This window comes from Bos taurus, chromosome 15 (genome assembly GCF_002263795.3).
Source record: "Bos taurus isolate L1 Dominette 01449 registration number 42190680 breed Hereford chromosome 15, ARS-UCD2.0, whole genome shotgun sequence".
Lineage (NCBI taxonomy): Eukaryota > Metazoa > Chordata > Mammalia > Artiodactyla > Bovidae > Bos > Bos taurus.
The window spans coordinates 50,360,753-50,374,815 of record NC_037342.1 but is presented as its reverse complement, the minus strand read 5'-3'; the positions used below and the strand labels follow the sequence as shown (position 1 = coordinate 50,374,815).

General features: G+C 41.4%; 2 protein-coding genes across 2 annotated transcripts in view; both read right to left on the bottom strand.

Moving 5' to 3' along the window:
* The window catches only part of OR51F5C (olfactory receptor family 51 subfamily F member 5C), a 139,498-nt gene that overhangs the window by 7,380 nt on the left and 118,055 nt on the right, over positions 1–14,063 (bottom strand). The window lies entirely within an intron of this gene.
* OR51A49 (olfactory receptor family 51 subfamily A member 49) lies at positions 4,509–5,471 on the bottom strand. The gene has a single exon (NM_001390084.1). The coding sequence runs from the start codon at positions 5,469–5,471 to the stop codon at positions 4,509–4,511; it is 963 nt and encodes a 320-aa protein (NP_001377013.1).

Sequence of the window (14,063 nt, the reverse complement as noted above, 5' to 3'; positions counted from 1 at the left end):
AAAGATGTAGAGGCGTGTAGAGTCAGCTCAACAATACATCTGTTTAACCCTTATCGAAACCAGGATGTTCTCTGTATACCTTTCCATTTACAAGGGTCTTGTATTATGTACATTATCTTTTGGCCTGAAGGCCTATTAACATTTTATGACCTTTTTCTAATAAAGGTTGGTCAACCAGAAAACTTGTTTTTCCTTTAAAGTGTTTTTTCTTTATTTTTCCAATCAGTGTCACCCTCAGAAAGTACTAAATAAAGTTACATTCTTATGGAGCAAAGGTGTAGTGGGTTACAACAAAGGAAGAACTTATTAACTCAAAGGTCTTATGTTGCTATTGTCAAGGCTACTACTTGTTTTTCTACATTCTAACTATATTAAGTAATATACTCCCAGGCACACAATGGGTAAGGGATAAGGAAACTTGGCAGAAAACATTGGCTCAACAATGAAGCCCTTCACCAGTATTACCTAATAATTTCTCATGCCTCAAAGGGCTCTATGCCCATTAGGACTTTTAGAATGCTTTAGGCTTCCTGTGCCTCTCATGTTTGGGAAGTTGTGAACCATCATGTGCGTTAGTTGCAAGAGTATGGACAAACCTGCCAAGCAAGCTAAAATGCTAACAGAGAGGTTAGAATTGAAATACTCCTTTCAAGCCCAGGAGACTTATAACTAGAACCCTAAGTTGATTTTCTTCAGAGAAAGGTGGTTGGGGATAGCCCCCTGTTAATGTCAGAAGAGTTGGTGAAAGGCATAATATAGTAAACAGTAGACAGACAGACTTTGGTTTCGGGGTAGATGCTTGAGTAGGTCCAGGGAGTCCCTGGAGTCCTGATCTGCCTTGCCTGTCAGGTCTCCTCTGCATGACCTTGTCATGGGTGGGATCTCCTGTGCTGGCTCCCGGCCACCTCCTCTCCTGGCAGATTTCTCAAGCTACTTCAATCAGTTCAATTTTCCTACTTTTCCTTTCCACACTGAAATTGGTGTATCCCTACACCACTGAACTTCTTAATCATTTTCTAGGCCAGTCCACCAGTGCCTTTGGCTGGAGCTCTGTACTGTCACTTGGGTGTACATCCCTTCAGGGCTTCAGAATCCCTGGGGCAAGCACAGGAGCAGAGACCCTCGGTTCTGTCTCCATGCTTTGTAATTGGTGGAGTAACACCATCACACAGCATACAGCAGATACAATGCATTCCAATTTATTTTAATGTAGAGAATTAGAGTTATGCTGCTATATCATTGAGTTGTGCTGGTTATGTATTGCACAGATTAGAAATTAGTCAAGTTACCATGAACAATGAATTCCCTCCACTCTGAAGCCACATGGTGGGATATAACTAACTTTTCCCATATATATCAATGAAGACACTGATGCTTGGAGAAGTCAAGTTTCTAGTGAGGATACAGCATTGAATGATCTAATCTTAATTCTGTTTGTCACATAATACCTTGTTGTTACAAATAAACTGCACTGTTTGCCACAGACTGCACTTGGTACCAGGCTTACTAAAAATCTGTCAGTTTCTCCTTGTGATCCTCAATTTCCTCAGGAACCGAGACAGATTATCTGTGTTTCTAATTTTGGCATTCTATGATTGCAAGACCCAGTGTTCCTAAAATAGATTTGTTTTGCACTTTCCCACTTTTTCCTTTTGTTGTTTTTTTTCCCCTCTGATTCTCCTTCCTTTAAGGTTCTCATGCTCCTAAACTTTTGTTTTAGCTAAACAACCCTCCACATGCCCAACCATTTTTTTCCTCCCTTCTGTTTCTTCATTCACATCTCTTAGAAACCCCGTTCAATCATTCAGTCATTTACCTGGTGATTTCTGATTTCTGTCTCCTCTCAGCTAGCTTGAGCCTCCCAAGAGCAGCAATTCTGATTTATATTCATAAGGCTCTACTCAGCACAATGTATGGTATATCTTGGGAATTTGGTTGCTGTTATGAACAAGTGAATGAATGAAAGTCACCAGAGTAATTTGCATACTATGCTTGTGTGTTGCCAAGCATGCATCTTTCTATTTTTCTAGAATGGTAGCCCAGAAGAGATTTTGGTACCCTTAACCATTACCACTCTGGATCACCAATATGGACATCAGTCTTAGAAACAGAGCTTGGGATTTTGAGGCCTTCTCTGAGCTAATCCAGGAGCCACAGGACAAGATTATCCTTGATCTTTCCCTTATACAGAATATGAAACTGCCACTGAGGGTACTCAGTACTCCTGTCTCCATATTTCTCTGCTACCTCTGCCTTCTGTCACTTGTCTCAATTGACTCTTATTTTGAAGGAGGAGAAAGGGAGGTAACAGAAGTGTCCTCCAGGACTCTGGACATAGAGAAGGCTCTGAGACTGGGCCCTGGCTACTTACCCTGGCTGCTTCCCCAGGCTGCTTTGTTGTGCCACTTCTTACATAAACTCAGGAAGACTCTGCAGCCAAGACACTCCCCTTTTATGCTGCTTCAGGGAAATGCAGCCCATCTCTAGGGATATCAGGCTTTAGGTCACAGAGAAAGTTTTTTCTGTTGTGCTTCACCCCTGGGATGGGAACACGTGATGAGAGGGTAAGAAAGATGGAGGAGGCTGAAGGGAGCTTTCAGGAGAAACGGAAACCCTGGTCAATCAGAGACAAGAGCCATTAGAACTCTCTGGAATGTAGAGACTCTCTGGTAATCTACCCCAGCCCTCTGTAAAACATGCTTTCAACGGGTTTTGATGCTTCAGGGGCCCATCTATGCTGTACACATCATTTTAAAATGAATACCTTTCTCTTTGCTGGAAAGAGGCAGAGTTAGCCAACACAGAGATGACATTACTTGTGACCAATAACTAAACTGAACACTCAGAAGTAGGTCATGAGGAAAAAAGGAATGCCTATGTCACAGAAGGAAAAATGCTTTTCACCAAAAGAATTTTCAAGAACTGAAGGAGCATGATATTTGGACATGGATATTAAGATCACTGGCTGAGGTTTTGGAGAAGAGACCAGAAAGTGGTAAGTCCTCTGAATATCCTCATAAAACGTATGTACACAGGGGACTTCCCTAGTGGTCCAATGGTTAAGACTTTACCTTACAACGTAGGGGGTGTGGGTTCGATCCCTGGTTGGGGAGCTAAGATCTCACTTGCATTGTGGCCAAAAATGCCAAAGCATAAAACAGAAACAATATTGTAACAAATTCAAAAAAACCTTTAAAAAATCTTGAAAAAAAATAAGAACCCCAAGGGCTGGTCCAACCGCAATTCTGGTTATCCATAGGCTAAGGCCATCATTAAAATAATTATATATAAAAAAAGACATTTGCACATCATATAGTGGGAGAAAACGTGCTCAAATATTAGGCAGCCAGACACATCAGTGAAGTTCTGTGTCCTGTCAGCCTACCCTCTCCAAGGTAAAGGGAAAATTACTTCACCTTGTTCTTTCTACTTCCTCCAAAGAGGTACAGAACCTATTAGTCTTCCTCGGGTTTTAGAGAGAGCACTTATACACTTGAAAATAATCATTTGACCCATTTGTCAGGTGCATAACAGGATGTCAGTTTTGAGAGGGACTATCAGACCACCTTACCTGCCTCCTTAGAAACGTGTATGTAGGTCAAGAAGAAACAGAACTGAACATGGAACAACAGACTGGTTCCAAATTGGGAAAGGAGTACATCAAGGCTATGTATTATCACCCTGCTTATTTAACTTCTGTGAAGAGTACATCATGCAAAATGCTGGGCCAGATGAATCACAAGCTGGAACCAAGATTGCTGGGAGAAATATCAACAATCTCAGATATGCAGATGGCACCACCCTAATGGCAGAAAGCTGGTTTAAAACTCAGCTTAAAAAAACTTAGATCATGGAATCCTGTCCCATAACTTCATGGAAAATAGATGGGGAAAAAATGGAAATGGGGGCACACTTTATTTTCTTGGGCTCCAAAATCACTGCAGATGGTGACTGCAGCCACAGAATTAAAAGACACTTGTTCCTTGGAAGAAAATCTATGACAAACTGGGTTCCTCTGTCCATGGGATTCTCCAGGTAAGAATACTGGAGTGGGTTGCCATCCTTTTCTAGGGGATCTTCCCAATCTACGGGTTGAACCCATGTCTCCTACATTGGCAGAAAGATTCTTTACCACTGCGCCTGGTAGGCTACAGTCCACAGGGTTGCAGAGTCAGACACAGCTGAGCATGTACACTTACTTAAACATTTTTCTATGTGTAATTTTTATATATATTCAAAGGTGAGATGTTTGAAGGGAAAGACCATTTGTAAATCATTTCTCTATTTCTTGTACTTAGCATAGGACCAGAAAAGAGTTAGCATTGAAAAAATGTGTGTGAAATAATGAGAAAATAAACAAATAAATGAAAGTTTCCCATGATTATCAATCATCTCTTTTCCCAGATGCCCAAAACAGTGCTATGGTGGGACTTGATCTATCCAAGAGTTGAAATTTTGATTTGCCAAACTTTCTTCAAGGCCCCCAATCTTGTAGGCATCTGGCATCATCAACTCTGGCACTTCCTTCTCAGCACCCAGAGCATGGCCTCCCTGATGGGCTTGGACTTGACACTGTAGATGACAGGGTTGAGCACAGGGGGCACCCCCAGGTACACGTAGGCAACAAGGGCGTGTACTATGGGGGGAAGGTGTCTCCCAAAACGGTGGATCATGGACACACCTATGACTGGGATGAAGAAAACCAGAACAGCTAAAATATGAGAAACACAAGTGTTGAGGGCCCGGATACGCTCCCTGGGAGAGGCCAGACCCAGGACCGTGCACAGGATGAAAGTGTAGGACAGGACGATGAGCAGGGAATCTATGCCTGCAGTGGACACAACCACATAGAGCCCATAGAGGATGTTTATGGTGATGTCAGCACAGGCTCTTCTCATCACGTCAGGATGGAAGCAGAATGAATGGGACAAAATGGTCTTATTAGGGCAGAAGTTCAGACGTTTAAGCAGGAAAGGCACTGGGAAGAGCGACAGGGTAGCACGAGCCACAATACCCACTCCAATCCTGATGATGACATTGTTTGTGAGGACAGAGGCATAGCGCAGGGGGTTGGAGATGGCCACAAAACGATCAAATGACATGGCCAGGAGCACCGAGGACTCCACCACGGAGAAGTAGTGGAGGAAGAACATCTGGACTAGACAGGCATTGAAGCTGATGAGCCGATGGTCAAACCAGAGCACAGCCAGTGTGGTGGGCATTGTGGCCAAGGTGAGGCCCATGTCAGTGAGGGCCAGCATGGACAGGAAGTAGTACATGGGCTGGTGCAGGCTGGAGGTCCTCCTCACAGCCAAGAGGATCAGGCAGTTTCCAGCGAGGGCCACAGTGTACATGGAGGAGAAGGGGATGGAGATCCAGCCATGAATGGCCTCCAGCCCAGGGATGCCAATCATCAGGAAAGCAGGTGGCTGGAAGAAGGAGATGTTATTGAAGGACTGGGAAGGGATCATCTTTGCAAGGCAGCTGAGGTCTCCAGAAATCTGTGACTTTTTCAGTCTCGGTAGATAGAAGATAGATAGAAAGACATTGACCAGATATCTGTCAAAGAAGACATTTATTTTTGCTTTTCATTTATTATTTTTCCTTTTCTCAGCTTTTACTTTGTATTATTAACTATTCCAGGGATGTGTATACATTAGCCAATGTGTCCTCAAAAGAAATGCAGCCTGTTGGGGGATAATTTAAAATTTCCATGGCTGGGTGGGTGCTTGGTTGCTCAGCCGTGTCCAATTCTTTACAACCCTTTGGACCCCATGGACCCCAGAGGCCCACCAGCCTCCTCTATCCATGGGATTTCACTGGCAAGAATACTGGAGTATTGCCATTTCCTCCTCCAGGAGAAAATAAATGACTGAAATAGATTTAGGATTTTTTTCTTTCTAAATATAAATGCTATACTATTTTCGCCCTTTACTTGCAGGCAGTGTCTTCTAATATTGAAAAAAGTGATGTTTGTTAACACTCTTCACTAAGTAAGTGAAACTGAAAATCTCTCAGTTGTGTCTAACTCTTTGAGACCCCATGGACTGTATAGTCTATGTAATTCTCCAGGCCAGAATACTCAAGTGGATAGCCTTTCCCTTCTCCAGGGGATCTTCCCAACCCAGGGGTTGAACCGAGATCTCCCACATTGTAGGCGGATTCTTTACCAGCTAAGCCACAAGGAAAGCCCAAGAATACTGGAGTGGGTATCCTATCACTTCTCCAGTGGATCTTCCCAATCCAGGAATTGAACTGGGGTCTCCTGCATTGCAGGCAGATTTTTACCAGCTGAGCTACCAAGAAGCCCTTCACTACGTAAAGCACTCTCTAAATGCTCATCACTGTCATCCCTTTGCCCTGATTATTGTTATTCCATTGATAGTGTATTTTGCATATGTGCTTTTACACAGCACATTATTTTTTACCTTGTTGATAGACAAAAGAAACATTTTAGCTAAAAAGAAAGAAATTCTTAAGTCCATGAAAGGAGGAAAAAACTACAGCTTTCACTTGACTCAGCTATTAGAGCTTGAAATAGTTTTGTATTTGGAGGGTCTGAGTACAATCCCAGGACATTGTCTTCTAATCAACACCCAATAATGATAAATTCCTAGACTGAATGTCATATTAAGTACTCAGAAAGTTAAATGAAAAGATGCTTGATTCTTACCAGGTCACTAAGAGCACTTAAGTTTTGGGGATCTATCTCTGCTTTGCCCAGAGAATATCCATCTGGGTCTTTGGATGCCCTTATAATCCATTGCTTTACAGGAATCATTCCCTCACTGCATTCATTGAGCATTCCCTATCACTGTTTCCACTTTTCCCCATCTATTTGCCATGAAGTGATGGGACCGGATGCCATGATCTTCATTTTTTGAATGTTGAGTTTTAAGCCAGCTTTTTCACTCTCTTCTTTGACCTTCATCAAGAGGCTCATTAGTTCCTCTTAACTTTCTGCCATTAAAGTAGTATCATCTGCATATCTGAGGTTGCTGATATTTCTCCCAGCAATCTTGATTCCAGCTTGTGCTTCATACAGCCTGGCATTTCACATGATGTACTCGGCATATAAGTTAAATAAGCAGGGTGACAACATACAGCTTTGACGTACTCCTTTCCCATTGTTGATTCAGTCCATTGTTCCATGTCTAGTTTTAACTGTTGCTTCTTGACCTGCATACAGGTTTCTCAGGAGGCAGGTAAGATGGTCTGGTATTCCCATCTTCTGAAGAATTTTCTACAGTTTGTTGTGATCCATGTAGTCAAAGGCTTTAGTGTGGTCAATGAAGAAGTGGATGTTTTTCTGGAGTTCTCTTGCTTTTTCTATAATCCAGTGGATGGCAATTTGATCTCTGGTTCCTCTGCCTTTTCTTAATCCAGCTTGAACATCTCGAAGTTTTTGGTTCACGTACTATTGAAGCCTAGCTTGGAGGATTTTGAGCATTACCTTGCTAGCATGTGAGATGCGTGCAATTGTGCTACAGTTTGAACATTCTTTGGCACTGCCTTTCTTTGGGATTGGAATGAAAACAGACCTTTTCCAGTCCTGTGGCCACTGCTGAAGTTTCCAAATTTGCTGGCATATTGAGTGCAGCACTTTCACAGCATCATCTTTTAGGATTTGAAATAGCTCAACTCAAATTCATAGTAATTTGATATTTTTATGGATTATACTCTATACAAAGTTATTCTAAAATAACTATATTCTCTGTGCTGTACACCATATCCTTATAACTTACTTTATACCTAATAGTTTGTATCTCTTTGTCCCCTTCACCTATTTTGCCCCTTTTCCCAGCTCCCTTCCCTCCTATAACTTTTAAGGAATAATAATAAAAACAATAAGGCAATGTTTAAAAAAGAAGGGAGAGGCTTGGTGAGTTCCCTTAGGCTATGCTGGAAATGAGCCGAATTTCAAATTCAGGCCTATTTGGCTTACACACTTCCGGGGATCATACACCACCTGTATTGACTATGGGCTGTGCTAGATATGGAACATTTGTTAAGTGTGGGGTTGGCAGGATTAGATTATCAAGAAAACCTTGTTCTCTTCTGATATTCCATAGTGACAAGATTTGAGGTTGTGCAGTTGAAGCCCCTTCCTGTTTTTCTAAAAATCTTTTTAATCCATTCTGTGACCCTTGGGCTCCTTCTTATAAAGAATTAAAAATTTCTGTTTATTGTGTTAATTATCTCCTGGCTACTGCTTTTCTTTTTCCTAATCCAAGACACATTTCCTCAAGAATCTCATTCATTCTCAGTGTTTTGATAATTTCACAAATTTCTTCCCACCCCCAAGAGTAATCAATGAATGAACAACAAAATAATAATTGAATGAAGACACCCTAAATTTTATAATCCAGTTCCCCTTCACTGTGGGGCTTCTCTGATAGCTCATTTGGGAAAGAATCCGCCTGCAATACAGGAAACCCCAGTTTGATTCCTGGGTTGGGAAGATACCCTGGAGAAGGAACAGGCTACCCACTCCAGTATTCTGATCTGGAGAATTCCATGGTCTGTATAATCCATGGGGTCGTAAAGAGTCGGACATGACTGAGCAACTTTCACTTTCACTTTCACCTCCACTGCAACCCTTAACACAGCACCTCCTAGGTGTGTATGTTCACAACTTGAAGTATAAATTTTGTATATATTAAAAACCAGTGGCACCTTCAGATGAATACAATTACTATTTATTATTATCCAATTTTATTTAGGTTTACTTAGGATCAACCCAGGAAATACCCTCTGTCATTGGTAACATAAATGATGACATGATAACAGAAGGTGAATTCTGGGCTGTTTATTTAACTTGCAGGAATCTGAAGATTATTTTTAACTGAGATTAGTGTCACAAATCTCTTTCTTCCATTCTGCATTAATTGATCTAGTATTGAGTTATTCACAAATCCCTTATCTTAGAACTTGCCTTTGTCCACAGTTCATAGGTAGATCCCATGCAATTGTGGGTATTTGTGTGATCTATTGCTCTTGGCTGTGGTGGAAGGATCCAAATGGTAATTTAAGCTGAACTTTCAGGAAATTTAGAACACAGGGAGTAAAATGATAGGATACCAGTTAAGACTAGTTGCCAAACCCACGAGTAACTCCAATGCAATCACAAAAATTTCTCCCTTGCATCCAGATCATTTCCTTTCTATCCCCTTTTGTGAATATTACAGTGTCATGAGGAGCCTGATAATAGAAAAGGATTCTCTGTGGTGAAACAAAAGAAAAACTTTATTTTCTGTTCTTTTACTAAAATGCCTATTTTAGTAGCCAAGTTCTATCAACATATTTCTTGCTTCCCATGAGGTTCGGAAGTGTTATAATAAATCACTTTAACCTGGAAACAGATCAGGTTTGTCCTTCTATTATTATCTCCACTACACTAAAGAGTCAAAGATATTATGAATTATAGCTCTCCTCCCCCAAGGAATTCAAGCACTTCCACTTTAGCATTCTAGATTTCCGTTAACCTGTGACTGGGTATGTCTGAGAATGTCAAATTGTCTACAGACAAAGGCTGAATCCACCATACTTTCTCTACTTACCTCAAAGCCAAATGCTTTTCTTTTTAAAAAATTTTCTGCAAGAAAAGAAAACCATGGTAATTATGTGATATGAGAGAGGTGCTATCTAATGCTATGGTATAATCATTTTGTAATGGATGAGTCTTTTATAAAAGGCTCTTCTTACTCAGAAAAATGGAAACGAAAATCTCATAGTGAGAGTACGGTGAAAGTGAAGTTGCTTAGTCGTGTCCGACTCTTTGAGACCCCATGGACTGTATCTTACCAGGCTCCTCTGTCCATGGGATTTTCCAAACAATCGTACTGGAGTGGATTGCCATTTCCTTCTCCAGGGGATCTTCCCAAACCAGGGATTGAACCTGGGTCTCCCGCATTGTAGACAGACACTTTACCGTCTAAGCCACCAGGGAAGTGAGAGTATAGACACCTAGAAAATGTTCAGATCACCCACAGGACGGGTGGGATTTCTCTTATACTGATGCCTTACTTAGAGAAACAAAAGTGTACTCATCTGCTTGGACACAGAGCCTGGGTTTCTGAATAATTATATGAATTAGGAAATTTTTGTGTTCAGAAAGTAGTTCTTTACTTCTCCCCTACCTGGGTATATGGACCTGCCATTTATGGAAGGTCCTTTTCTTCCCTCTCCTGGCATCTACTCATCCTCCAGCTCACTGGCTCCTCAAGACAGCAACTGACAGAGAGGGATCTCAGACTCTCTAACTAGGTCCTCATCCTTCTAAATGTAGAAAGGGTTCTATCTGGTCCCCAAGTTACTCATGCTACTTGTTGTTGCAGTCTTCTCTACTGCTCCACATTCTGAAGGAGCCCAGAAAAACTCTGCAATTAAGATCCTACTTTATACCACTGACTGGGAGCATTAGTGATTCACTGCTCCCCAGGGATGGCCCTGCCACAGGTGACAGAGGATAATCTCTGCTTAGTCTTTCCTGGGGAATTGACAACATGTGGGATATATGTGTTTGAATGAAAACTTATAAAAAATGGTTTATTTGAGCAATTGAATTGTGGAGGAGAGGGCTAGAGTCATCATCTTTTCTAAGTTGATCCAACTGTTAAGATGGCTGTCATTAAAAAATAGTATTGGTGAGGATGTGGAGAAATTAGAACCCTTGTACACTGTTGGTGATACTGTAAACTGGCGCAGCTGCTATGAAAAACAGTATGGAGTTTACTCAAAAATTAAATTTGCAACTACTGTATCATCCAGCAGTTCTACTTCTGAATATATACTCAAAAGAACTGACATCAGGATCTAAAAGATATCTGCAATATCACCTTAAGACAATATTTATGTTTTCAGATGTTGACCTCTAAATACTGCTTAAATTTACCCACTCCCCAAATTTTTTGCCAGTACAGCTGCCAGTGAAGAAAGTATCTACAGGAATGTTCTCTGGGGTGACTTTGGAACAAAGGTATTTCTATCCCAGAGACACAGAATTTTACAAGGTGAGGCAGAGAGAATGATGTGTAACTAAAATGTAGAGGCTCTAATATTATAATCTCAGGCAATAGCAAATGGTCAGAGGAAGGCCATTCTTGAGCAAGGAGGTACACTTTTGGAGCAACAAGGATGTCCATTGGATCCACAGCTGTGAAGAGCTGTAACTCTAGCTTTCATTGCTTGAGATTTGATGTAAATTTAATAAGTAGTTGTTGAATAAATACATGAATAAACTTCAGTGCATTTATTTAGGAGTTATGACTCATAAATAGGTTTATTCAAGCAGTATACCTGAAGCCATCTTTGGGCTAATCTCTTTTCTGGATAATGAAGACATTCAATGTGAATCAGATTTCACTGTTGCCTTCCAGAAACTGTCAGTACAAAGCATGGTTTCAACACCAAGTGGTAAGAGTTCTAAGAGAGATGTGTATAGGCTACAAAAGGAGTAGCAGAGAGAACATCACAGACCCAGAGGACAGGAACTTTTATCTCCTCCAGAAGAAGAGTCTTCTAATTAGGAGTAGGAGTGGGGGACTCTAGCAGTAAAGAAGCTGGAGGTCCTCTCCCCAGGGATGTACAGCTGTGGGCCAGGCCTCTGCTGTCTACATTTGAAGGTAAACTAGGGGAGGAGTATGAGACCCTGCATCCATTGATCCAGAAATCTCCATTTCTGAAGAGATCCCTTAGGCCCTATGCTACTGATACATTCTCTCACTGTGTTCATTCATCCATCCATTAAAGCATTGTGCATTGAGTGGTAAGCACTTTTTATCCATAATTATGATACAGTGTGTTAAGTATTATAACTGAAGGAAATGTTGGGTGCTCAGTGATCACTGTTGAACTCTCTGATTTGGCTTGGGGTGGGTGGGAGTTCATGAAGTCCCAATTACAGTTTTGAGTAAAATCATATGCTAGTCAAGAGGAGGTATAATTATTTTGCTGCCTCTGAATTCTAATTCAGCATCCCTAACATGCATACCCAAGCTCAGTCTTAGGATCTCCTCAGTATCTAATAATTATCTAAGAGGCTGTCCTATCTCTCTTGAAATATAGGACTATGGGCATGAGGGTCTCTCTGTCTCTCTCTTATATATATATGTCATCCAGTCAGTTCAGTTCAGTCGCTCAGTCATGTCTGACTCTTTGCAACCCCGTGAGTTGCAGCACGCCAGGCCTCCCTGTCTATCACCAACTCCCGGAGATCACTCAAACTCACATCCATCGAGTCGGTGATGCCATCCAGCCATCTCATCCTCTGTTGTCTCCTTCTCCTCCTGCCCCTAATCCCTCCCAGCATCAGAGTCTTTTCCAATGAGTCAACTCTTTGCATGAGGTGGCCAAAGTACTGGAGTTTCAGCTTTAGCATCATTCCTTCCAAAGAACACCCAGGACTGATCTCTTTTACAATGGACTGGTTGGATCTCCTTGCAGTCCAAGGGACTCTCAAGAGTCTTCTCCAACACCACAGTTCAAAAGCATCAATTCTTTGGTGCTTAGCTTTCTTCACAGTCCAACTCACACATCCATACATGACTACTGGAAAAACCATAGCCTTGACTAGACAGACCTTTGTAGGTAAAGTAATGTCTCTGCTTTTTAATATGCTGTCTAGGTTGCTCATAACTTTCCTTCCAAGTAGTAAGCGTCTTTTAATTTCATGGCCACAATCACCATCTGCAGTGATTTTGGAGCCCCCCAAAAATAAAGTCTGCCACTGTTTCCACTGTTTCCCCATCTATTTCCCATGAAGTGATGGGACTGGATGCCATTATCTTCGTTTTCTGAATGTTGAGCTTTAAGTCAATGTTATCACTCTCCTCTTTCACTTTCATCAAGAGGCTTTTTAGTTCCTCTTCACTTTCTGCCATAAGGGTGGTGTCATCTGCATATCTGAGGTTATTGATATTTCTCCCAGCAATCTTGATTCCAGCTTGTGCTTCTTCCAGCCCAGTGTTTCTCATGATGTACTCTGCATATAAGTTAAATAAGCAGGGTGACAATATACAGACTTGACGTACTCTTTTTCCTATTTGGAACCAGTCTGTTGCTCCATGTCCAGTTCTAACTGTCGCTTCCTGTATACAGGATTTCTCAAGAGGCAGGTCAGGTGGTCTGATATCCCCGTCTCTTTCAGAATTTTCCACAGTTTATTGTGATCCACACAGTCAAAGGCTTTGGCATAGTCAATAAAGCAAAAGTAGATGTTTTTCTGGAACTCTCTTGCTTTTTCCATGATCCAGTGGATGTTAGCAATTTGATCTCTGGTTCCTCTGCCTTTTCTAAAACCAGCTTGAACATCTGGAAGTTCATGGTTCACGTATTGCTGAAGCCTGGCTTGGAGAATTTTGAGCATTCCTTTACTAGCGTGTGAGATGAATGCAATTGTACGGTAGTTTGAGCATTCTTTGGCATTGCCTTTCTTTGGGATTGGAATGAAAACTGACCTTTTCCAGTCCTGTGGCTCCTGCTGTGTTGTCCAAATTTGCTGGCATATTGAGTGCAGCACTTTCACAGCATCATCTTTCAGGATTTGAAATAGCTCAACTGGAATTCCATCACCTCCACTAGCTTTGTTTATAGTGATGCTTTCTAGGGCCCACTTGACTTCACATTCCAGGATGTCTGGCTCTAGGTGAGGGATCACACCATCGTGATTATCTTGGTTGTGAAGATCTTTTTTGTATAGTTCTTCTGTGTATTCTTGCCACCTCTTAATATCTTCTGCTTTTGTTAGGTCCATACCATTTCTGTCCTTTATTGAGCCCATCTTTGCATGAAATGTTCCCTTGGTATCTCTAACTTTCTTGAAGAGATCTCTAGTCTTTCCCATTCTGTTGTTTTCCTCTATTTCTTTGCATCGATCACTGAGGAAGGCTTTCTTATCTCTTCTTGCTATTCTTTGGAACTCTGCATTCAGATGCTTATATCTTTCCTTTTCTCCTTTGCTTTTCACTTCTCTTCTTTTCACAGCTATTTGTAAGGCCTCCTCAGACAGTCATTTTGCTTTTTTGCATTTCTTTTCCATTGGGATGTACATACACATATGTATA

Coding starts and splice junctions, on each gene's coding strand:
- OR51A49 (NM_001390084.1), bottom strand. CDS start 5,471: ATGATCCCTTCCCAGTCCTTCAATAACATCTCCTTCTTCCAGCCACCT.